Raw genomic sequence first — 25860 nt, forward strand, 5'->3', positions numbered from 1 at the left:
CATTCTTGGCAGCGCGCCCTTTGTAGCTGCCGGAGATAAAGCCGATATGGAGGCCCTCTAATCGGATCCGGGACTATTTTTGCCGTAAAGAATCCCGCCAATCATTTCACCCAGCCGCAACTGGCATTAAATTAAAATATAACGAACTAAGAATGACGTGGGCGGGTAGGTAGGTACCTACTTACACACAAAACAGGAAAAAAACTGTTCCGTCCCGGGTCTTTGATGTTTTGATATTTGTTATCTTTCATAATCATGTGCATTGTGCATATGTAAATGTACCTAGAGCTCGCTAAGCATAAAATTGACATTCGCTGAATAAATAAAAGACCTAAGTTATTCTACTTATTGATTTCATTGTTATCAATTGTTCTTTTATTTCGTTAAATTCATTCAATCGTGGACAAGTCTGCAAGCGGAGCTTTCCAAACTCCTTAACAGGAAACAGGCACATTACAATAGGAAACCCAAGAATACTAGGACCCAATTGGATCTCTGATCTTTTTTTATACAGAATCGGGCTTTAAACAATGTGTTTAGTGATAATCGTGTCATTTTGTATTATTTTGGTCACATGTTATTGCGGCGAGAGCGGTACAGTGATCATAGGCGATGAGGGGAAGCAGCGGCCTGATCGGCGGCTCACATCAGCAGGTAGCTGCTGATCATGACGGCGGCCGCGGTCGTCAGGCCGCCGTGTGCCAGAGACGCCGACGAGCCCCGGCCGCCCAAGAATTCGGTGGCCGTGTATCCCTTGCAGAACGTGCAGCCCATGCCGAACCCGCGGATGCCGGCGTCCGCGGGGCACGGCTGCTGCAGGCGGAACGACTCGGGGCCGCAGTTCTCGAACTCCTTCACCGACGCGTCGAAACAGGTGATGTTCTCGTCGAGGTCTAGGCCGCAGACGGTGTCGGCAGGACACTGTTTCTGGTCACACTCGGCGCGGATGCTCCTGCACTCCTCCTTAAACTCCCCGTCGCCGATGTGGCGCATCACACAGGCGGTGTCGCTGTCTGCCGACCCGCCGGAGGTCTGCCGCCGCAGACGGCCGTTTGGGGCGGCCCGCGCGCCGAGCGCACCTGCCAAAACGAGTCGACAGGGGCACTCAGTCACCCAGCACAGGCTATAGGACCGGCAGTGTGTCGTTACCTATGATTACATTTTCTGTTGAAAAATGTCGTAATTAATCCTGAATTGTCGTAGATTCGGCCCGAGACGGCTCAATGAGTTAAATGACTACGCATGCCGTACGCAGACAGCTCGGAAACATGCGCTATGCAGCCTTTAACCCGCGCCGGGCCGGGGGTGTTTGAACACCCCCCCCCCTGCGGTTTTTCGCAGATATCTAAAAAACGGCGGCGCGGAGCGCCGCCGTTTTTGGCACACCTGTTCGTGCATCTTTTCCGCACATGTTGTGAAAATTTCAGACCCAGGTCGCCCTAGGTCAGGTCACCAGGTCACGCCAAGTGACCTCACCTCAGAAAAAATAAGATTGCTCGTCATAGCTACACCGATTGATCAACACCTTAGATGTGTTCGGCTCGACGTTGCGGATCGACTGATATGCAACATGACCTTTTCCGGTCAGGTCATGATCTTGACCTGAAGTCAAATTTTCAAGTTGACCTTTCAAGGTCAACTTATAGTTCATTCGACGCGTCTCGACGAGAGGAACACGATGCTGGCAAAAGTAATGTCATGGCTCTTTTGAGTCAAAAGTTATTGCCGAAAAAACGCTTTTCGTAAAAACGGCTATATTTGGAGTTTTTGCCCTCTGGAGGCTAAACCGTTGACCTGAGGTCAAATCTGAGAACATTACTTAGAAAGGTCTGTTAAAGGGCTATCGAATGCGCTTTTCCACGGCGCTGTAGCTCTATCGGTTCCCGAGATAGCCGTTGGCAGTTTCCAAAATGTTGAAATAGTCAACATTTTGCCTTTGGTGACCTCTGGTGACCTGATCTTTGACCTGACCCAAAAAATGACTAAAGTGTTTTCGTCCTTATTTTAGACGTTCTTTCGATTGCCGCTTACAACGTGTCGCTACGTGGCCCAGGAGCCGAGTTAAAGGGGGGGGGGTGTTCAGACACCCCCCCCCCCCGGCCCGGCGCGGAATCTCAGAGCACCGGCCCGGCGCGGGTTAACGAGCGTGACCCAATAACGGAGCATGCACGCTGACGCACCACAGCGGACACGCAATGTGTAACTGAGCTCCGCCCACAGGCTACACTGCGCTCATGATGTCCTTGATACTCTGCTGCAAATTTACGATGACGCTGCAAGGGAAGCGACCCTCACCGAACCATCCCCAATTACGGAACGCTGCGCGTCATGCACCAAGGCAAAAACAGCAGCCTTCAGAGTCATCAGCGATATCCACTTTTCACAGTCGTGCTCAGATTGAGCTATTGAAAATCAAAGCCTATTTACTTCATTACCTACCGCACACTTCATGAGGTCGACTATTGGACTATGCGTTCCAATAGTCGAGACCGATGATGCGTTGCGGACATAACTACTTAGATACTTATATGGACCCACTTTGGGTCCGTAATTTAGTTCGGGCTGCTGATGCAATCGTCATACATGCTGCAGCGTTATGTATACACTCTGCACATGTGTTTCATCTAGCATCCGAGTGTCCGTACTCTGTAAGATATTTGTCTATTGTCCGACGCATATTTATCCAGCTATACATTTACGCAGTGGCAACATCGATACATTTGGTTCCTACCTTGTCGATGACCCTGGACGTTCCTAAGGATATAATACGCAGTCTCTCCCCGTCACCGGCGACTCATGGAGCGGCCGGTGGCCGGGGAACTTACCGCAGCAGACCAGCACCGCCAGCGCCAGTCCCAGCCGTTTCGGAGGGCGGCCCATGCTGACCAGCGACCCCTGCAGCAGCGCGCACACAGCACGGCACTGCCCGTGCAGCCGCGGCCCGCGGACGGGGCGGCGACGACCGGCCGGCGGCCCACGCTCCAAACCGGATACGGGCCGCCCGCCCCCTCCCCGACCTATGTATAAACTATCTGTGCGCCTCCTCCCTGACGTCAGCCCGGCAAACGACCTCCTCTGTGGGCCAAGGTGAGAGGACTGAGAGGACAGCGGGGGTCCTCCGACAGGGCCCGCTTTTATTCGCATCACAATACGGGGATCCAGGGCTATCTCCGGCTGAGACATCAGCGAACCGAACCGTCGGATTGGTGTAGGCAGTGGTGGTCTGGTATGTATCTACATGTGTATGTATATCCATGGTCTGTATATCCATGGGAGCTGTAGTGAAGAGGGGGAGGGATAAATTTGCACCTGAAGTATGGCCTGAAACTCTAGTAGTGCATCGTTTGCATCAGGCGGACGAGCTCTGTTGATTTGATTTAGAATAAGAGGTTTTGTAGATACATACCTAATACCTTACGCAACATACGTTGTAAAATACAGTTGAAGTTAAGACTTCGTGCAACGTAGCTGTGGTGTCGCGAGCTGCTCCCCCCTGCCCGGGGTCCTGGCGACGCCACTTGCTCCCCCCTGCCCGGGGGCCTGGCGACGCCACTGGCGGCGCCGGCGCGCAGACGCGGGGTTCGGGAGCAGTCGGCCGCCGGCCCACGCAAGGCTATAGAACTCCACGCTGGGCGCGGTTGCGGTAGTGGCGATCGGTGTTTGGCGCTCTGGGAGGTTTAAAGGGACCCTCCCACCTTAACATTAGTTTTGAGTTGAGATAGCCAAGTTTGCGGCCAGGCTCAGAAACCACCATTTATCCTGGTCGCAACCCCCGCAGCTTTATGGTGTTCAAGAAATTTCTTCCCTTTACTTGCAGGGTGGGACCAGCGTGGTCCCTACCTATCTCTTAACCATTACGGGAATCTGATGACGTCATCAGGCTTTCGAACGTCCGTTAAATGTTTGACTAAAACGTTTTGCAGCACGCGGTGGTATATGCTGCGTTGCGCGCAACAAATGCCGCACTTTTAAATAAAGTCGCTAGGAACAGCGGAGATTCCAAAAAGTAAACAAAAGTAAAAGTCTAATATCTTGAAAACCGGTGAATATTTTTCGGTGAAATTTGGTAGATATTCGTTTTTGCTCTTTCTGAACCGAGCGACATCACTTTCATGCCAATTCATAAACTTTTTTGAAGGTGGGAGGGTCCCTTTAACGCAATGCGGCTTTGGTTGTGAATAAAGAACTCACGTTATAACATCCTGGCGACAAGGATCAGATCAAGGTGAAGCCTTGGGGCTGTGATTGCGAGTGATGGCGAAACGGGCCAGTGATCAGTGCGCGGTGGTCAGCGAGGGCGGACAGGCCACGGACGGTGAGGGCGCAAACGTTGCTTAGTACGAATGCTTAGTGCTTAGTAGGGTAAGGTGCCTAATTAGCGACCCTTTCCGATTTGCGACCTACCTCCCTACAGAAAAACTGGCAGGAGAAAACGGGGTAAAAACATCGTCAAAAGGTCAGCCATACTTTGGTTATCAAATTAAATTATTTTCCGGTCGTCGATGTTTCTGGTGGGACGTTTCAGGTGAGTTTAAATAAAAATGACGAGTTTCTTATCCAAAACGTGTGTGTTTGGGTCCTCTCTGATGAAAAGCGATGCACTTTAGGATGATGCACCTTTTTTATTCTGAATCGACATTCCTTTTTTAATTGATTGCCGTTTTCGCATCGTGAATCGCTCAACTGTGCACAGCATGGCGGTTAAAAATGTGTTGCAACTCATATTTCCTATTTGCGCCTGACATGGTCGCAAATAGCTCAAGAAGGGAAAGAAATAGGAAAAGAGAGAAATGAAAATGAGGTGTTGCTGAAGCTTGCAATGTGTGGCAGGGGATGCCAAATGTCGTCACCGACTGCAGGGGTGCCGAATTCAGCGCGGACCTCGAATATCATGCAAGATAGCCCGCAAAATTTGGGTTTCCGCCTTCTTTTCGCCTTCGGTGCATCACGTGATCAGTTTTTACTTACGTAAATGTGTTGGATAAACGTTCCTGTTCGAGTGATCGAGTGCTTTGCGAATAGGTTACCTTTTTGAGATCATATTTCATCTATTCAGGCGTCGAATTTTTTGCCATTTTTAATATGGGGAAACCCATAGACTTATTAGCGACCCTCCCCGGTCGCTAATCGGGAAGAGTTCCCTATTAGCGTTTTTTGCAATGGTTTGCCAAAATGCTCACTACAAATAAGTTAGTAAATATTGGGGCAGAAAATGACTGTATTTTAATAGAAAAATGAACGATCTCTCCGAAAATCAAGCCAGTAGCACAGTGGCACCCACAGAGCGTGAGCAATGACGGTTCAAATTAAGGGGGTCGCTAATTAGGCACCTTACCCTATTGCTTAGTATTTTTATTTTTCGCGCTGCTGCTGGTAGTGTGCCTGTCGCGCGGCGGCCGTTGTCCTGGCAGGGTTTCCCATGTGATCGCCGAAATTCGTGGCGGCCATGATGCCTCGGCAGTGTGGTGTGCGTGGCGCATGCGTCGGCGTGCTGCACGCTGATTGGTCGGCCGGGGGTGACGCGCAGCTGTGGCAGCGCGTGTGATTGGCCGATCGGTGCGGCGGAGAGGGCCTCGATGCGGTTTGAGGCGCCTGGTCCCCGAAGCGGGTAATTTCGGCGGGAAGCTGGCGCGCGGCCGGGCGGTGCGGGACGAGTGCGCATGCGCGCGCGGTGACGTGCGTGTGACGTCACTACCACGTGACGCCCCCGTCGAGAAAAGCGCGGGAAACCGCAGCTGCAGCGCCAAGTACGGGCGCAGGGCGGCGCGGTGAGCGGTGGCCGGCCGGGTGAGCGGTGACCGGTCGGCGTGAGCGGTGACGGGTCGGCGTGAGCGTTGGCCGACCGGCGTGTGCGGTGACCGGCCGGTGTGAGCGGTGACGCCCGGCGGCGGGCCGACGGTGGAGCGGCGGCGGGCCGACGGTGGAGCGGCTGCGGGCCGACGGTGGAGCGGCGGCGAGCCGGCCGGAGGAACGACGCGCTGGTGAGAGCACGGCAGCGTGATGGATCCAACGGGCATGCAGCTGGTGTCTGCGGGGCCGTACCGGGCAGGCACGGACTTCGAGAAATGGCTGCGAGCGTTGGAGCGCTACATGGTCGCCATGGACATCCAAGGGCCTACCAGACGGTGCGCCGTGCTGCTACACCTGGTCGGGCCTGACATAGCCGATGTCAGCGACTCCCTGCCGGAAGAGGAGGCAGAAGGACCGGAGGAAGACGAGTTCACCCGGCTAAAAAGGAAGTTGGTACGGTACCTGGTGCCAAGGAATAACGTCGTGGCTGAGCGAGGGAAATTCCAAGGAATGACAATGGAGCCGGAGGAAAGCCTGGAGGAGTTCCTGGCCAGGCTACGGGCCCAAATCCTGCGCTGCGGCTACGAGCCGGCGCAGGTGAACCGGGAGCTGCGAGACCGCTGCGTCCTGGGCAGCCGAGGCGAGCTGCAGCGGAAGCTGGTGAGGGAAGCGGCGCTGAAGGGCGACGACCTCAACCTGGAGGATGTCCGGCGGACGGCACGCGCCCACCGGGACGTCATGGACCTGACGACGCGGCTGTCTGGGGCGCCGGCGCCGGCCGAGACGGACGGGGAGGCAGTTCACCTGGTGCGACGCCCGCAGCGGACGGAGAGGGTCAGGCCGACCGAGCCCCCGGGGCCAGGCACGTGCTTCCGCTGTGGCGGCCGGGGCCACTGGCGGCGCCACTGTCCCAGCGCGCAGTCGCGGCAGGCCGGCGCGCGGCCCCGGCAGGACGGTGCGCAGCCGCGGCAGGACGGCGCGCAGCCACGGCAGGACAGCGGGCAGTCGCGGCAGGCCGGCGCGCGGCCATGGCGGGCCGGCGCGCCGCGCTGCTATCGGTGCGGAGAGCGTGGGCATCTGCAGCGTGACTGCGGCAAACAGCGAACTGGCGTGAAGCTGGTTCAGGACGGCGACCAGGCTGACTGGCAAGTCAGCGCCGTGCAGCCAGCCGCAGCTGAGTGGGCGACGGTCAGGGTGAACGGCCAGGAGTTCACCATGCTGATCGACACTGGCTCGCCGGTGACTATAATCAGCGCGGAGACTCACATCCCCGGTCTGACGCTGCGGCCGAGTGAGCTGCACCTCACCTCATTCACCGGCCAGCAAATCCGTCTGCGAGGCGAGGCCGACGTCAACGTGGAGACGGACGGCCGAGCGACACGGCTGCGACTCGTCGTGTCCGACATGGGCTCTCACCGACCTCTCATGGGACGAGAGTGGATCAAGGCGCTGAGGACGGCGTCGGGTCTGGAGACGCTGAACGTGTGCCCGGTGGCGCCTCAGCCGACGCTGAAGGAGGTGATGGACAAACACCGTGAGGTGTTTAAAGAAGAACTGGGCAGAATCCCGGTGAAGGTGGCGCTCAGACTGAAGGAAGGCGCCAAACCGGTCTATCGACGCGCCAGACCGGTGCCGTTTGCGCTACAGCAAGATATCGAGCGGGAGCTCGACAAGTGGCTGGATCAAGGGATCGCCGAGAAGGTGCCTCCTGGACACTTCTCCGGATGGGGTACGCCGCTCGTACCCATCCCCAAGAAGGACGGCGTGCGGCTGTGCGCGGACTATCGGATCACGGTGAACCCGCAGCTGCAGCCTCTGAAGTATCCGATGCGCACGCCGGAGGAGCTATTCGCCAGCATCCGAGGGAAAAAGTTCTGCAAGCTGGACTGCAGGAACGCCTATCTCCAGTGCGAGCTGGACGAAGAGAGCCGAGAGATGACCACCGTGACCACACACCGTGGTGCGATGCGGATGAACCGTCTCCCGTACGGGATCAGCACCTGTGGAGCGCAGTTCCAGGCGATCATGGACCAGGTGCTGGATGGTCTTCCAGGAGTCGTCTGTTACCTGGACGACGTGCTGATCGGCGCCGACAGTGACCGTGAGCTGATGGACAGGCTGGACCGGGTGCTGGAGCGGCTGAAGGACAACGGCGTCCGCCTCAAGAAAGAGAAGTGCCAGTTCGGAGTCCGAGAAGTGGTGTATCTCGGTTGGCGACTGTCTGAGGCGGGTCTGCGCCCGGTGCAAGAGAAGACGGCGGCCGTCATAGCAGCACCTGACCCTCGGAACGTGCAGGAGCTGCGATCTCTGATCGGGTCAGTCAGCTATTATCAGCGGCTGCTGCCCAACCTGTCTACCGTGCTAGCGCCGCTCTACGCGCTACTGAAGACGGGCGTCAAATGGGCATGGACGGCGGAGTGCGCCGCGGCAGTGCGCCGTGTGAAGGACATGCTGTCCACGGCGCCGGTCCTGATGCGGTACGACCCCGTGCTGCCGCTGCGGCTCGTCACGGACGCCAGTGCGACAGGCGTCGGAGCGGCTCTGATGCAAGTGACGCCCGAGGGGCTCGAGAGGCCGGTACAGTACGCCTCCCGAACGCTCACTCCGACGGAGAGGAAGTACGCCCAGGTGGAGAGGGAAGCCGCAGCCGTCTCGTTCGGAGTGCGGCGGTTCCACCAGTTCCTGTTTGGTCGGCCGTTCACCCTGGTGGTCGACAACAGGACGCTCTCCAGGATCCTGAACCCGGACCGTGAGCTGCCCTCTCTGGCGGCGGCTCGCATGCAAAGGTATGCGCTGCAGCTCGCGGCGTACCAGTACAAGATCGAGCTGCGCCGGACGGAGGACATGAGGCTGGCGGACACGATGTCCCGTCTGTCGGTGCCGGACGAGGCGGAGAACCGGCTGTCGGCAGAAGAGGAGGCGGCGTACGGCGGAGGCGGCGTAATGTTCATCGCCGAACAGGGGCCGTGTCTGACCGCGCAGCAGATAGCAGTGGCCACGCGCCGAGACCCGGTGCTCGCCCGCGCTCTGGCGGCGGTGCGATCGGGCTGGCCGACGGTGGTGGACCCGGACCTGGCTCCCTTCAAGAATCGCCGAGAGGAGCTGACGACCGAGGCCGACTGTCTGCTCTGGGGCGGCCGAGTCGTCATCCCGAGCAACCTGCGCGACACCGTCAAGCGGGAGCTGCATGAGGGTCACTTCGGCTGCACTCGCATGAAGCAGCTGGCGAGGCGCTTTGTGTGGTGGCCGGGACTCGATGCTGAGCTGGAGGCGCTGGCTCGCGGGTGTCAGGCGTGCGTCTCAAAGCGAGCTGAGCCGCCGCAGGCGACACGGCACCCGTGGGAGCCGACGGACGGCCCGTGGCAGCGGGTGCACTCCGACTTTGCTGGGCCGATGCTGGGCCATTCCTTTTTGATAATGGTCGACAGCTACACAAAATGGATCGAAGCTGTGCCGATGAAGACGACGGCGGCCCGGACGGTGGCCGTGATGCGCGATATTTTCGCCCGTCTGGGACTGCCAGTGCAACTGGTGACCGACAACGGCCCGCAGTTCGCCAGTCAGGAGTTCGCGGCGTTTGTGCGGTCAAACGGCATTCGTCACACTCGTGTCGCGCCGCACCACCCCTCGTCCAACGGACTGGCGGAGAGAGCAGTCGGCACCGTCAAGAACGCGCTCCGAGTCTGCGCGGCGGCCGGTGGGGGAGTGGACCTCTCTCTGTCACGCGCGCTCCTGGCGTACAGAGTGACGCCCCACGCCGCGACTGGACGGACTCCCGCTGAGATGCTGTTCGGGCGGAACCTACGCACTCGGATGAACCTCATGGTTCCGAGCGCCGAGACAGCTCTGCAGGCGGCTCGGGACCGGCAGCGTGAGACGGCCGGCGGACGGAGCAGGGAATTCGCCGTGGGAGCTACAGTGTGGGCCCGCTCGTATGACGGTCGTCAGAAGTGGGTCCGCGGCACGGTGGTCGCCCGCCCCGGTCCCGTGTCGTATGAAGTGGACGTGGGACACGTGATCTGGTCGCGCCACGTTGACCAGCTGTTGGCGGCGGCGGCTGACCCAGGGAACAACGCCGGCGGTGACGTCAGAGCGGCCACCGGCGGTAGTGTCCGAGCGGCGACCAGCGGTGACGTCAGAGCGACGACCGGCGGTGACCGGGCTGGTGGCGCCGGCGGCAGCGCCGGGCGCCCTGTCGGAGACGATCGCGCCAATGGCCTCGGTGACGGCAGCCGCGCCGGCGTCGCCGGTCAGGCCTGTGACCGGGGAACAGTCGGCCTCGGCCGTGCCGGTGATGTCGGCGGCGGCGGTGATGCCGGTGACCCAGGCGGCGACGGCCGTGCCGGTGACCCCGGCGGCGGCGGTAGTGCCGGTGACCTCAGCGGCGGCGGTGATGTCGTCAGCGGCGGCGGTAGTGCCGGTGACCTCAGCGGCGGCGGTGATGTCGTCAGCGGCGGCGGTAGTGCCGGTGACCTCGGCGGCGGCGGTGATACCGGTGACCTCGGCGGCGGCGGTGATACCGGTGACCTCAGCGGCTACAGTCACACCGGCGGTGGCGGTGATGTCGGTGACGGCGGCGGCAGGGGCGGCGGGGACACTGAGGGCCCCTCGCAACGCCGTTCCGCTCGGCGCCGGAGGTGCCCGAGGCGACTGATCGCCGAGGTTTAAAATGTGTTTGTTTCCACGTTCCGACGCGTAATGTGGTTTAAAATGTGTTTGTTTCCACGTTCCGACGCGTAATGTGTTTGTTTCCACGTTCCGGTTTAAAATGTGTTCCGTTTTAAGGGCGGCAGGTTAAAGTGAATGTGTTCCGTTTTAAGGGCGGCAGGGTGTGGTGTCGCGAGCTGCTCCCCCCTGCCCGGGGTCCTGGCGACGCCACTTGCTCCCCCCTGCCCGGGGGCCTGGCGACGCCACTGGCGGCGCCGGCGCGCAGACGCGGGGTTCGGGAGCAGTCGGCCGCCGGCCCACGCTGGGCGCGGTTGCGGTAGTAGCGATCGGTGTTTGGCGCTCTGGGAAGTTTAACGCAATGCGGCTTTGGTTGTGAATAAAGAACTCACGTTATAACAGTAGCTTTCCCATTTTAACATATTTAACGTTCTGTTTTTTACCAATTTCTCAAGTGTAAACTATGACTCGTCTCATACCGTAGTTACCTATAACAAAAATAGGAGTTTTTATTGGCTTTTCTTCGTATAGGATTAGGTGTATTTACTTATAGTAGGTATGTGTGAGTGAGTGAGAATGATTTTACTTTAAGCATATCAAAGTGCAGCATAATCCATCTGGAGCAGAGCCTGAGGTGTATTCAACATTACATGCTCACAATAAAACATTGTATTCTGGTGCAGCTCACCCGGTTTATGGCAAGATGAACGTACATACATACGTATATCATATCAGTGTCTGTCTTTGGTATACAGAAACAATATATGCACTCATTTCTCGGTTCGGTTCCGTCTGTAGGCTGACCGAGCAATTCCGTGCGTGTAAAATAAACGAGCACACAATAATTGATACGCGCTGCGCCGTACATGGGAGACTGTTAGCTTCGGCACAGTGCCAAAACTGGAGCCTGAACGTTAATAAAGTCGATAGGAGAGGTATAAGGAGGATGAGGAGGAGGAGGAGGAGGAGCAGGAGGAGGAGGAGGAGGAGGAGGAGGGGAGGAGAGAGAGAGAGAGAGAGAGAGAGAGAGAGAGCTGCCTGCCTTTGGCGCACTCATCAGTCAGCACTCAGTCACGGCGGCATAATATTTGGACGCACTCATTCCTGCAATCAGCGAACAGCGATCAACACTGCGCTCTCTGCAGCATGCATGCACAGTCACATAAGAAATAGTACATACACCGAGGAGGCCAGCGCATGTAGGTAACAGCTCCGCTCGAATATCGCAGCGCATAGCCCGCGCATAGTAAGGCTCCCTAGACTTTGGTCATGAACCAAATAGTTAAAGGTGTCACATGTCACTCCCAAGTGCAAGTGGATGACTGCTCACTGCGCACTAATTACTTGGTAGCTATATGTTACGTGCGGATACAAAGAGCCAGACACAAAGACGCATAGGTGGTTACTTATTTAGGATGGATGATATTTAGGATGGCTCACGCATAGTTACATTTGAGAACTGCGAGCAAGGCAAACAAACACTTGAAGACTTTGAACTTCTGCCTGACACTTGGAATTGCTGTTAAGTACCGAACATTTTGGTTAGCGTTATGGATGATTCATAGCAGCCTCAATACCCAAAGTGTGCTGAACGTTGGGTCGATCGGTGCAAAAACTGCAGGAAGATCATATGGGTACCTACCTAGCCACAGTAAAACGGCTCAAAAGTGAGGCGACCGCGACGCGTAGATGACACACAACTTGGTCGGGAGCACACTCAAACTGTGTTTCCCATACGCCGAGATATCCCTTTAGCATTATCCTAGCCGTGCGGAAAACATTTGCACGTGATCTTTCCTGCACTGTTTTCCGGCACGGGTTGATGACCTACAGTTCTGGTGATTTTTTGATAAAAATCTTAAAAAAGGTGATTTCATAAATTGTGAGTTTCTGAATAGATATTAAACGACGTATGGGAAATATCTTACTGAACTTGCTCTGGGAAGAAAAATGGAAACCTCGGTCTTCAAAAAATCTCCGGCACTCGGCTACGCCTCGTGCCTACAATTTTTTAAAGACCTCGGTTTCCATTTTTCTTTCCCAGAGCCGTTCAGTAATATATATTCTGCTGTTCTTGATGACCCAGTTTCAGCATATCTGCAAGTTTACCAGTCACGAATACCTACATAAGCGTTTGCGCTGCAAAATGCGCGCGACAATGAAAGAAAATCGCGTAAACAGCATCTCTCACTTTGATCCACTTATCATACAAAACAGTGATGTGACTAAACAGAGTCAAGCTTTTGCCACCCGTCCGACCGTATCGTCCGTATATTTCATCTCGGTCGCTCCCCCTCCCTCCCCCCGCACACACATCTTCATCCCCGGCCCCGCCCACCCGAGACCCGACGCAAAGTTTCCCGACTGCACCGGTGGCGGCGCCACCGTCGCTCCATCAGCCAAACGTGCACTCCACGCAGAATTTGTCGGTGTAGACGTCCCACGTGTTGGGCTTGTGCGGGTTGTCCAGATCCTCTCTCATCAGGGTGAGTCTGTAATAGACGTATGCAAAAGTGTGGAAATGGAGCTGAAATTGTCTGTGCTTACAAGATTCGAAGTCGAACCGGACTGATACACGACCAACGAAATCAGGTGGGTGCCTACCTAAGCTTGTGTGAAATAATAATGTGCTATCACAGTTTTTCTTGTCGGTGATTCATGCGTGAGGAAGACGTATTTGAAATTACAAATATTGCTGTCTTGAAATCAATGTACCTACAAATGAGCGAGCCACTTATGCGGTCACTCATCTCTCACGCAGTTGTTTTTATATAAACCGTCTTATATAAACCGTCATGGGATTCAATTCTAAATAGGCACCGGTCCTATTCAGCGACTTAACGGGCGGCTATAAGGCGAAGTCGCGGCGAGCGGTCTGCGCATTTACCTGCTGTTTGTGATAAAGCCGGTGTGGAACCAGAAGTAGAACGCCACGTTTTCATAGCCTCGGGGCACGTTTCTCTGTAAACAGGATTGCGACAATGCAAAAGTAATGCCTCTGGAGCAACATTCTTGGGAGCGCTGTTCGCCAACGTATATATGTAATACTGATCAGCGCCCTTCTGGATGGAGCTGAGCTCCAGAATGTTTGGAAACATATAAATACTTGGTACGAAGTCTGCACATTTGGCATTTTATCGTCAGGCTAAAGGCCAGGCCACCAAAGGTCATCAACGGTCAGCATTTCCAGATTTGGACATTTTAGAAAAATCGGCCCATTACTCGTGAAATAATATAGCTCGACCACTGTAAAGCGCAACGCACATTCGACAGCTTATTTAGAGTTCGTTCGCTTATTTATTGTCATGTTTGACCAAATGTGTGCTTGACAGCCACACTTCGGCATGTAGGTAGTTTATTGGTAGCCGACAGTGCGGTAAAAAAAAAATTAGCATGCAATATTTATGTCGGCGGGAAGTTATCTGCAGCACCAGTGTGCGCCGTTCACGGAGCCGGCCGGTCGGCGCCGGCCGCCTTACCGAGGAGCATTTGAACTTTATCTGGACGTCTCCGGTGAGGACTGGACAGTCGGTCAGCGTGATGGTGGCCTCGTCCGACGACTTGTCGTACGCGTGCTGCAAAACGAGCCACTCGTCACATACCCCGGCCATAGACCGCTGCATACCTCTGCGTGTCTCTGTATACGGTGTCCAGAGGTCACTCCGGCACACGGCATACACCAGAGGAGGAGAACCAGCCAATACGAGTACATAATGCAATGCATAGAGCAATATCAGCGGTCTGCTCACGATGTCGGTAACCTCTCCGAAATGGCCCCCCGTCGTGCCGCGGGTACCGGCCCGGTCCACTTACGATGCAGCCGCGCCCGGTGGCGCAGCTGGCCTCGAAGAGGCGGCCGGCGCGGCTGGAGACCACCACGCTGAAGTCGCCGCCGTCGCCCCTGCCGACCGTGCTGAGGCCGCTCAGTCGCAGCTGCGTCAGCAGGCGCGGCGTCTCCGGCGGCAGGTGGTGACGGTTGTTCTTCATCCACTCGTAGTAGCCCACGTAGCGGCTCTGTGGGGCACGGACAGGGGACGAGGTCAGCCGTACTCTTCGGATGTTTGAAGTTCATTGCGCACAAAGCGAACAAAACGGTTTCTACTGACTTGCATGGTTAAAACGTTTCTTCAGTCCGTCCCAGTGTATTTTGGCGTGCGGTCGTTTAATTTCACCTTCCAGTCACTTCTTCTCACCGTCCCGTCGCTCCCTCTCACCGTCCGGTCGTTCCCCCTACCCCCGTGTGGTACTTGACAGCTCGGTCTCACCTGGCTGGGCGTCTCGACTCCCGGGTCTCACCTGGCTGGGCGTCTCGACTCCCCGTCTCACCTGGCTGGGCGTCTCGACTCCCCGTCTCACCTGGCTGGGCGTCTCGACTCCCGGTCTCACCTGGCTGGGCGTCTCGACTGCCCGGTCTCACCTGGCTGGGCGTCTCGACTCCCGGGTCTCACCTGGCTGGGCGTCTCGACTCCCCGGTCTCACCTGGCTGGGCGTCTCGACTCCCGGGTCTCACCTGGCTGGGCGTCTCGACTCCCCGGTCTCACCTGGCTGGGCGTCTCGACTCCCCGGTCTCACCTGGCTGGGCGTCTCGACTCCCGGGTCTCACCTGGCTGGGTGTCTCGACTCCCCGGTCTCACCTGGCTGGGCATCTCGACTCCCGGGTCTCACCTGGCTGGGCGTCTCGACTCCCCGGTCTCACCTGGCTGGGCGTCTCGACTCCCGGTCTCACCTGGCTGGGCGTCTCGACTCCCCGGTCTCACCTGGCTGGGCGTCTCGACTCCCGGGTCTCACCTGGCTGGGCGTCTCGACTCCCCGGTCTCACCTGGCTGGGCGTCTCGGCTCCCCGGTCTCACCTGGCTGGGCGTCTCGGCTCCCCGGTCTCACCTGGCTGGGCGTCTCGACTCCCCGGTCTCACCTGGCTGGGCGTCTCGACTCCCGGTCTCACCTGGCTGGGCGTCTCGACTCCCCGGTCTCACCTGGCTGGGCGTCTCGACTCCCTGGAACTTGCCGCCGACGTTGAGGTCGGTGCGCCGGCTGCCGAAGTAGTCTAGACTCTCGTCGGCCGTCGAGAAGAGGCCCGTCTCCACCATGTAGATGCAGATCATGGTGCCCGTCCGGCCCTTGCCACCCTTGCAGTGGACGGCCACCACGTTCTCGGCGTCAGCGTTCAGCCAGTTGATGACCGAGGTGGTAAAGTCCAGCATTTGTCTGCGGGGGACCGAGCGGCCGCAGCCGGCGGCCCGGATTAGATGCAGATGGTGCATTGAAGCAAATTCACAGTTTGGCAAGTGTATGCAGATTGATTAATGTGTACGCCGCTCGATACATTAGAGGCGTATATTTCATCACATCGAACATCTCACGATTCAACGAAAATTAGGTGTTTGATTTAGAAAATTCGAAGCGCATTGATACATCTATTTTCCTCTCAAAGTTGTCACGTGAATGGCTGCGCCGCGACAAATGGCCGCCGATCTGTGCGGTTAGAGCAGTGGTAACGCTCCGCTCCGCAGCGCCACTCACTGGAGCGTGGGCACGTTGTGGTCGTCTATCTTCACGTGCTGGACGCGCCCCTCGAAATAGGACGTGTCGTAGGTGCGCTCCGAACACAGGTTGTACAGCATGTATTTGCCCTTGTGCTGGGTATTGAAGAAGCGGCTCACCTCCTGTATGTGAGAGGGTGGGATCAGATTAAAGACATGCATCTTGCTACAACAAAACACCTACTAAATTAACAATCGTTGACTTGATACTCAAATTGTCAATCAAAACATCTATTGTAAGAAAAAGTAAATAAACAATTCGTTATTTACCATTCGATTGAGTTATACATTGCAAAAATTAGAGACAAAACATGTTGGATCTGTTGAAGGGATTTTTACTCCCTTACCGCTATTGGATTTCTGTAGACGGACATTTTTCCTGATGAAGGGAAGCTCATGGCAATAACCCGCTCCGTTACGTAGCATAGGTCCAGGTCAAAACCGTGCTCTTGGTATCTGCAAAAATAGACAAAATCTGTGCGGTGTGCATAACTGCATAGCATGCATGGAGTCTCGTGCTCTCGATAAATGCAATCACCACTCGACTCCTTTCCTTTCCGACTCCTTTATGTGTGTCTATCTCTCTTAAGTACGACCATGGATGAGATAATACTCTTAGAAGAGTATTAGGTATAAGAGTATTCTTATAAGAGTACCTATTATGAGATATATCTCATCCATGGTGCAACTAGAACTGACGATATCCTAATCAATCATAGATACATTGATCTTTCTTAATAAATATCTTGTTGATCTTGGGGCGTTCATACGGTTACATCAGACTGATAGCTGGGGAGGGGCATTGCTACTACTGTTGTATCGTCTGCGTTTTACTCGTACCTTCGTTTGTTTTCGGAGATGATTTGTCTGGCGGCGGTTTTCAGGTGGTCCTGCTGAGCGCAGATTCGCAGCAGCCGCATCACGCGGATTATCCGCAGCGACACCACGAGTCTGCGGAGACGGCGGGGCGGAGACGCGTCAGTACCGGGCACAACTACGTCATGGACACGCTCAGGTCAGTCCCGGGGTCACGGACACGCTCAGGTCAGTCCCGGGGTCACGGACACGCTCAGGTCAGTCCCGGGGTCACGGACACGCTCAGGGTGACACAGCTGTTGAATGTCGAGCAGTGATCAAGATGAATAAGCTCAACGTCTGCTACGAACTGATCCATCACAATCGAATGTGTGTTTTCCATTAAGTTGGCAGGAGCATGATTGAGATTGACAGGGAAGAGCAAATCACAATCAAGAGTTTTGTTTGACGGGAATGTCTCACTTTGATCCGTCGGTGGCTAAGTTCTCAACGGTCAGATCTAGCAGAGATGTAATGAAAGTGACGACGACGACGGCGAAGTCCAGGATGTTCCACCACGCATTGTGCCGTGTGAAGTTGAAAAAGTATTTTGGCCTGAAAAAGAACGTAAATCGGATTAGACGGATGAATGCCAGGGTCACCTGCAATGTTTGATGAAGCTTTTGGTGGTTACGAGCGAGCGAGCGCAGCGAGCGAAGCGAAGTCTTTTCAATATAACGGAAAAATCTCAGTATGAGCGGCCCGGCCCGGCCCGGCCCGGCCCGGCCCGGCCTGTAACGCTTTTGAGAGGCTTATATCTCAGCAACCGCTGGACCGAATGACCTGCGATCTTTTTTGCTGGGTAGCCCCATCCCTTCTACCCCGTAATTGACTACTTTTGATACATCTCAGTGACCGCCGTGGCACGTGCCACGTGAAAAGTCAAGGGTGTTCAAGCAGTTTTGCAAAAGTAATGATTTTGAGAGGCCCATATCTCAGCAGCGGCTTGAGCGATTGTCTTGCGGTCATTTTTATAGGGTAGCTGCATCCCTTCTACCAAAGGTCGTATACCCTTCATCTATGTGAGTGACCCCCACTGCTCGTGCAAAATACAACAATAAGAGGTGCCAAATTTGTTCCCATTTCAGTAACTCGGTAATTACTGGGGCGATTTCGCTGAAACTTGGCATACAGGTAGGCACCCACCAGGCAATGCATTCCCATGTGTTGCGGTTAGGGTGCTACTGCACGTGCGCACGTGCAGGGGGCGTTTCCAGATCTCGAGAACGGCTGGGCCGATTGCGCTCAAATTTGGTACACGGTTGGGGACCGGTTAGTAGGGTGCCGTGCAAAAGTCATTTTGGACCCCGTTTGCACGTGTGCACGTGCAGGATGCCGCTTCCAGATCTCAGGAACGGCTGGGCCGATTGCGTTCAAATTTGGTACACCGCTAGCGACCGGTTAGAAGGGTGCTTTGCACAAGCCCGTTGGAAGTACCCTCTCGCCCTTCCGCACGTGCAGGGCTCACTATCTCGCTCGCTCGTTCTTCGCCCAAAAGGCGTTTTACTGGTATATTGTTTGATGAAAGGACTGGACGAACGTAAATCATTTTAAATTTCCTGTAAGCGCAGTAATTATCAATCACCAATGACACAACTAAGCGTTACGTTACAGCTGTTAATGTTACAGTGGAACCGTTCTCGGAGTGTTGCTTATTTATTATCGTTTGTTAACCCTATTAGTGGCAGGGGGGGGGGGTTGTTTTCATCCACCCCTCAGGTTTTTCGGGAATATCTCCGAAACCGCTGAAGCTACGATGCTGAAATTTTCTGACTTTTCCTAAAACTAAATTGGGCACATTACCTGAAAATTTCAAGTTCATAACTTTACCAGGGGCGGCTCCAGAGCACTGGGAATTGGGGGGTCCTATTCGTGAAGCGAGTCATTTAGGCGAAGATCACGATGCTGCACCAGTTTTACGAACAGTGAATGAAAGGTATCATGTGATAACATATACAGTTATTGTGCATCCTCTTTTGACACGTTTTTGTTATAATAGGCGGATCCAGGCGTCCAAAAAGGGGGGTTATGTTTTACCTCCCAACATAGGTGCCCTGACACCGCCTATGCATGACCAATACAATTGTAGTCGTTCTCTCATAAGAAAATTGTAACATAACAAGACCATTACCACCCTTTTTAGAAACAGTACCAGCAAAAACCTTATTTACTATACTTTTTGTGTACCCCCAACCTCAATGATCTGTATCCGCCTATGATTTTTGAAAATGCATATTTTTAGGATCCATGTGAATTCCTGGTTCATTCTCTATCGATCGGCAAAAGTTGCGTTAAGATTGGTTCAGAAACCTGGCCGTGATAAACAGTCTAAAATGTATCTGCAATTTGCCCGTTTTTACCCCCCTCTACCCCCCTATTGACATTTTTTAATTTTTATTTTTTAGAAATGTAGATCACGTTGAGCGAAATCGAATGCCGTTTGAATTTTGAAAATCGGCCCGTTAGATCTTGACATATCAGGGGGGGGGGGGTCGTAAACAGCCCCCCCCCCCCTGCCACTAATAGGGGTAGCCAGGAGCCTGCCACTAATAGGGTTAAAAAGTGACGAAGACCAGAGTGAGACCGAATTTCCTGTGCGGATCCGGCTGCAAACTTGGCGAACATCCCATGCCACCATAATTCTGTATTCAGTTAGCTCTCTCGCTCTGAGCGGGCCGCTGCTGTCGATTTCCGTGGTCCTCGGTGCCCGTCCCTTGCCCGGGTCCTGGGTGGCTGCTCTCGGTCAGGGCAGTGCCGTTACCGAGGCCATTGTGCGGACGCCCCGCTCCTGGGCAGAGCGGGCCCGTATATTACCGCTGCTGGGCCCCCTGCCGACCCGGCTGTTTGATGGGGCGCCGGGGTGACGGCGGGCACCGGTGAAAAATGTAGGGGAGAAGCGCCTTCCACACACCCAAACTGGGGATCTACTTTGTCCTAGAGTAATCATCACATAAGGAACCTTGTGTGAAGAGTCCGATTTATCATTATCGACATCCACAAAAGATACATCAGCCAACGATGTATGTAACGAGGAGCAGGTTGAAATTAATCGTTTAAACCGACCGAAACGTTCTGAACTATAGAGCCGCTGTTTTCCTGGACTGCGCTGCAGTACACGGGACCCGCGGGACGAATGTAGGACGTGGTATTATGTAGTGCGTCCGAGCCCCGTCTCTTGGTGCGAGGCGAGCCTGAATGCAGTTACAATGCCGGCTCTTCGCCTACCGTATTGGATTGGATTACAAAACGTATTTGAGCCGGACGCAGCCTTTACGTGGTCGAATCGACAGACGTAAAAACGTTATCGGTGTGTTATAAATATATCGTCATGTTTGCCACATGATTTGTTGAACACCAAATAGGTATTCGCTCTGTGACCAAGTGCGCTTCCCAGTCAACGCTATTAGTTACACGAATTTCTGGCAAACTTGGGTAGCGTGAAATGCGTTCTACAGCCAGAGAAGTTATCAAGAGGAAGGAATTACCTCTGATGGACAAACAACTTGACCCCAGGATACGCAGGGCGATTTGTTAGGGATTTAACGATCGACCCGGAACAAGCTGTTGAGATCGATCAGCATTTGCTATTGGACTGCTGTGAATTGGACGAAGAGGACTGAGCTTGTAGCTACCACACATATCTCAGTAGAAGCGACAGTGAACCCGAGCAAAAAGGTAACATCACTGATGATTTCTGGTTTGCCGAATTAAGACGCTGAAAATATGAATGTAAGGTATACTTTTAAAGTTTTACACTCCTCAAATATTAACAGACAAATCGAATACGTACTTTAATTAATCATAATTAAGGTACGTATTCGATCTTTACATAATTATTCGTAATAAATTAAGATTTATTACGAAAGGATATGACGTACTAAAACAAGTGTGTAAATGCTGTGTAGTCCCTCGAAGTGAACCAATCCTTACCCGACACCGAAGATTCGGAGTGACACTTCAAGCAAGAAGAAACAGGAGAACGCGAAGCTGATGATGGCCAACTTGTGATCCAGGTGGCTTTTGAAGTTGGTCAGGTCGACGATGACTATGGAGATGTCGATCAGTATGAGGACGAGCACGAACAGACGGACGGCCAGATGCTCCACGGTGCGGCGGACCTTCCAGCGGATGTAGCTGCAAACAGGACCGTCAGCCGGCTCAGCCGCAGACACTTCGGTGGAACAGAGGCCCGAGTGGCTTATAACGCGTGATCGCATTACCGTAGTGGACAAACGTGTTCTGTTTGACACATGTTTAGCGCTTCTACACAAGGGAAGCCAATCCAATTAATTGCAACGTTAAAACATCTCAGTTCGATAAATTACATACATATGAGCCGCTCAGCTCGCTTAGAGCTCGCTGAGCGCGCCATGGCTGGTGACGGCTCTGCGCCACTCACTGAAAGTTGCAGCCCTTCTGAGCTCGCTGAGCGCGCCATGGCTGGTGACAGCTCGGCGCCACGCCACTCACTGAAAGTTGCAGCCTTTCTGCGGCGGTCGGGACGGGTCGGCGATCCGGCTCTTGTACTCTATCGTTGAAAAGTCGAACCCTCCGCCGTCCCCGAAGTATGCATCCTCCTCGGTGAAGTCCAGGTATTCGCTGGCGCGCCCCAGCAGCTGTGTGGAGCAGGGGCGGGGCTGGCACAAAGTTCCAACGACAAATCACCCGTGCAGCGTGGGTTCTGTGACCTCTGTGACACGGGTCCGTCCCGGATCTTGGTAGCTGGCGAGCCCTTTTGAACTCGCTCTGACCGTCGAAAAATGGACCAACTCGGCTGAAGATGACCTAAAGAAATGAATAAGGGAATATTTCTGGTGTAGTTCTGAATTGCAAAATGAATGTTCTGCAGCCATCGAAACAAATGAACATCATGAGTACTTTGTACCTGCCCTCCCTTTTTCTACACCGGCTGAGGAAAAAGGTGTACATACATCACCCGGATTATAGTGTAGACTCTGATGAATCCTGGGTGCCGTTCGCTGTAATTATCGGCCCCGGAGTCCGAGTGGCCTGTCTCCCGGACACCGGTCGATAGGAACACACACACGGACGCCGCGTGGTCTCCGGAGGCCCCACCCCACACCACACGGAGGGGAGACGGGCTCACCTCACTGATCTTCTTGGCGTTACCGCGGTACGGCTGGTCGGGCAGCACGTTGTGCTCCTCGGTCACGTTACAGCACGAGCTGACTCGGCGCGGCTTCGGAGCAGACAGATCCTGCACAGACGTCAACTGTTACTTGATGCGTACGCAGTCTGGGATGCTATAACTACTTCTGTAGGCTGGGTATGTGCATGGTTGTCGTACCTTACCCAAGATATTTAGGCCAAAACATTAAATAAAAGCTATAGACTTTCGTGCATGGCACAGAAGCGTCTAAACGTGCTACTGAGGAGCGCCGTATATGTCCGCCTCGCTATCCGCATTGACGTATTTAGGTATTCATACTTTCCAGAACTATTCCCGGCTGCCTCGTTTGTCGTCTCGTCACGACTTCAAACGCCTCCGCGCCACCGCCCGTCCCCCGGCTGAAAGTGATCGCACCCCCACCCATTACATCGCTCCCGCGTCAACACCCCTCTCCGCTGCTCTCTCCCTCCTCTCCCCTCTCACCTCGCCGAGCCCGGCGCCGTGCTGGCCGTTGGCGGTGTCGCCGTGCTCCTGGCTGCCGTTGCAGTACGAGCTGCACCGTCTCGAGAATGAGTTCTGACGGCCCGGCCGGGAACGGTAGCGTCAGCAGTCGGCATATGAGAGGGAAACAAAACTTTATGGGTAACTATGAGGCCCGATTTCGGGAGCAATGTGGCCATCGGTTTAAACAAGCAAAACAGTTTTCGTTGCAAGAGAAGTTTGAGCGCTGGAATATCTTTTGCAGGTAACTGTGTTCATTGTCTTCTGTATATCTTTTATGTTTTTTTTTTAGTGTATATCAGTAGTTCATACATGTGACGTGTCCAGCGGACAGCTGTCCCTGTCCCTGTCCCGGGAGTTGGGCTGTCCCCGTCCCGGGAGCGGGGCTGTCCCCGGTCCGATGGAGCCGTACCTGGACGGTGAGCGCGGCGCCGGTGGAGAGCCGCCGAGCCACCGGCGACGGCAGATGCAGGTCGGTCGGCGTCCGGGGCCCATCGCGGCTGTCGCTGCTCCCGTGACTCCTGAGACAAACGTGGCTCCGTGAGACAACGGAGCACCATCAGCGGATCATATAGACAACACAGTGAATCAATGAGACAGAGACGGACACAGTTTCGTGATCTTATGAGACGCTCTCATCGCTGGTCCATGATGTATTAGAGCACGGGACCCTGTGAGCTAATGAGACAAATAAAGCGCCGTTGTCGAGGAGCTTATTAGGCTGCCACTGCACAGTGTACAGTCGAGCACCACTACCAAACAGACACTCGAAAGCTCCGGAGACGTACAGCCGGTATATTTGTCCAGGCTCAGTGAGCTAACGAGCGCCGATCCGATCAGCCGATCAGCTTTGATTTCCCTTTTAACTTATCGAGTAGCCAGTAGCAGCGGAACACCTTCAATTAAGGGGGGGGTCACTGCCACTGACTTTTGGTTCCTTTCTTTCCATGCAACGCCCATAGGGCTAATGTTAAAATGCCAAAATCAAAGGGGGGCACGGTGCCCCGGTGCCCTCCCCGTTCCGCCGCCTATGCGAGTAGCAGCTCACGCGCGGTGTCAAACGCCATTGCCACGTCGTCCCGACCATATGCTGCACGCGCAGTGCCCAGTGCACTGCCTAAAGAACATGTCTCCACTCAACACTCTCTCCGACTGTTTTCTGTCGCTTATTTATTTGTTTATCGTTTTGTATTTCATCACTGCCAGGGTCGCTGGCGGCTCGTCGCAGCTTAGTTTACCGTCGCGTCATGGGTCGGGTGACCTTCGGACCCTGCAGTCACGCGTCACGTCACGCCGCATGTGAGTCACAGGTGGGTGACGCCTGTGACGGTCGGCGATAGGCTCAGCTGACTGGTGTGCACGGCTCTGATTTCAGAGCCGGACTCTGAAACACTCAGATCCGAGTAGTTTATAGTCTCCGCATGTTCGGAGTGTTTCGATTATAGGCAGATCCTGGTGATGCAGTCATCCGACGTAAGTACATAGGTGTTATATAGTCATATCCAGTATCCAGTTGGCTCAGATCCTAGTGATTCAGATGACTCAATGCGATGGAGTTAGGTGAGTTGACGCTGTTTGTTTCTGGGCGGCTCAACCCACCAATTAGGTGCCCAATATAAGACCTTGTTGGTTCAGATCCAGCGACGGGCTGCTGAGATCCACCGACGGGCTGCTGAGATCCAACGTCGGACGGCTCAGATCCAACGCCTCAGTGGCTCAGATCCAAGGCCGAGGTGATCCCCATCCAGGGTTTGAGTGGCACACACCGTTTAGATTACTACGGTTTTGATCCTGTCTGTCTGTATGCAGCCTGGTGGTCCATGAACTCTGGACTGCTCGATTTCTGCTCGCATTCTGCCGAGCGGACCGGTTTATTTAGCTGCAGCCGCCGGTCCGGTCCCGTTTACCAAACTGGGCTGGGTGTTGGCTCGGAATTCAAACAAGTCGCGTCGTGGTTAAACATTCACAAACGCGGCCAGATGGTCACATCTAGGGCTAGTGACGTGCCTCCGCTTCCGACGGATGTCAGCTTTATCGGCTCAACGAGATAGCTTCTGAGTCGTGATAGCTTTTGATAGCTTTAGATCGAAGGTCTTTCGATTATCAGTGTTCAGTGTTCGCTTTAAATAGCACTAAGGGGTTGAACTCCAAAGGCATGACATACCTGGATCCTGGCAATTAGCTTTTTGCGTTAGTAGAGGGAGAAACCGATGAACTGTGAGTCCATTCGGCTGCCCCTCACTCTGCTCACCTGTACAATATGTCGTTGTTGTGCGCCAGGTCCTTCAGCACTGTGGACGGCGGATGGGCGCCGCTGGGCACCGCTGTGCCGTTTGCCGATTTCACCTCCTTTCCCATTTAGTCGCCTTGTTAGACGCCCTTCACCAAAGGACAACTCTCTGCACCGTTCATTATTCAGGCCGATGGCGGTCGTGCACTCGCTCACACCAATGCTAGCACAGGCAAACAGCGCGTTTGGCCACTGTCACACGTCGATAGCGCCGGAGGCCATACGGGCGATACGAGTATAATCCGAGCTGGCGCGGCCGAGCCCCGCCCCCTGGGCCCCAGCTGTTCACTGGACCGGGAGCCGTCGGGACTCAGACCCAGGTCTCACCAGCGCTCACCGCCGTATCACCCAGCGACAGAGGCTGACAGCCGTGTCCCGCCAGGACCCGCCAGCGAGCGGGCGCCGCGACAGCGCCGAGCGGGCTCCGTAACAGCGCCCTTCCTGCGCCCTTCCACTTTTTGTCGACGGTTAGTCGGCGGCGGCGCCCGGTCCTCCGGCGGGAGACCGGCCGGCGCCGGCGATACACAAACGCTCCGGAGGCCGAGCGCACGCTGAATCAGCCCGCCGCCGCTGCTGAGCCCGGCGCTGCTCCGGCCGCCGCCGGACCGGTGATTCACGGCACAATGGACGCTGCCGTGACGCTCCTAGAACCGGTCGGGCGGTGAGCGCGCCTTCCTCCTGTGTCGACTGCGCCCCACAGGTGAGCCGTCCGTCACCTCAGGGCGCGCGGCTCACCTGCTCACTGCACACACACTCACACACACACACGGTTTGCCTCTCTGACTGAGCCGGAGAGGTCACTGGCCGTGTCTCCCGCCCTCCACACTCTATCGACACTGTTCCGGCCGTCCGGCTCACCCGGCATAGCGGACCCGTCACGTGACGTGTACCTACTACGTCACATCAGGGGGAGGGAGAGCCGCTGAGGTGTGCTGCGGCCCGCGCGGTATGTGGGCTACGTCCGGGGCGTGCTGCGGCCTACAGCTGAGATCTGGGACATACGCTGACCCGGCGCGGTTTTGGCGTGTGTGAGGCATGATTAGGCTGCATTATATAATGTTTGATCTCCAGATCTCCCCAGTATAACG

The 25860-nt window shown here is 55.1% G+C and overlaps 3 protein-coding genes across 3 annotated transcripts; 1 reads left to right on the plus strand and 2 right to left on the minus strand.

The window, feature by feature from the left end:
* Positions 1-535: 535 nt before the first annotated feature.
* LOC122392325 lies at positions 536-2993 on the minus strand. The gene is made up of 2 exons (XM_043387050.1): positions 2826-2993; positions 536-1079 (listed from the first exon to the last, which is right to left on the minus strand). Exons 1-2 carry the CDS (start codon positions 2878-2880, stop codon positions 643-645), a joined length of 492 nt encoding a protein of 163 aa, XP_043242985.1. The 5' UTR covers positions 2881-2993; the 3' UTR covers positions 536-642.
* A 3007-nt stretch (positions 2994-6000) lies between these two features.
* Positions 6001-11258, plus strand: LOC122392315 (uncharacterized protein K02A2.6-like). Its single transcript, XM_043387028.1, has 3 exons — positions 6001-6624; positions 6874-9871; positions 11254-11258. The coding sequence occupies exons 1-3, from the start codon at positions 6001-6003 to the stop codon at positions 11256-11258; spliced, it is 3627 nt and encodes a 1208-aa protein (XP_043242963.1).
* Positions 11259-12711: 1453 nt separating this feature from the next.
* LOC122392304 (phosphatidylinositol 3,4,5-trisphosphate 3-phosphatase TPTE2-like) lies at positions 12712-25610 on the minus strand. The gene is made up of 15 exons (XM_043387001.1): positions 24734-25610; positions 22895-23003; positions 22465-22557; positions 21958-22068; positions 21321-21466; positions 20781-20984; positions 17274-17405; positions 16836-16946; positions 16343-16451; positions 15976-16118; positions 15429-15660; positions 14269-14469; positions 13935-14030; positions 13343-13416; positions 12712-12947 (listed from the first exon to the last, which is right to left on the minus strand). Exons 1-15 carry the CDS (start codon positions 24838-24840, stop codon positions 12851-12853), a joined length of 1965 nt encoding a protein of 654 aa, XP_043242936.1. The 5' UTR covers positions 24841-25610; the 3' UTR covers positions 12712-12850.
* Between the last annotated feature and the right edge of the window lie 250 nt (positions 25611-25860).

The sequence above is a fragment of the Amphibalanus amphitrite genome, unplaced genomic scaffold (assembly GCF_019059575.1).
Source record: "Amphibalanus amphitrite isolate SeventyFive unplaced genomic scaffold, NRLGWU_Aamphi_draft 000481F_arrow, whole genome shotgun sequence".
In the NCBI taxonomy this organism is placed as follows: domain Eukaryota; kingdom Metazoa; phylum Arthropoda; class Thecostraca; order Balanomorpha; family Balanidae; genus Amphibalanus; species Amphibalanus amphitrite.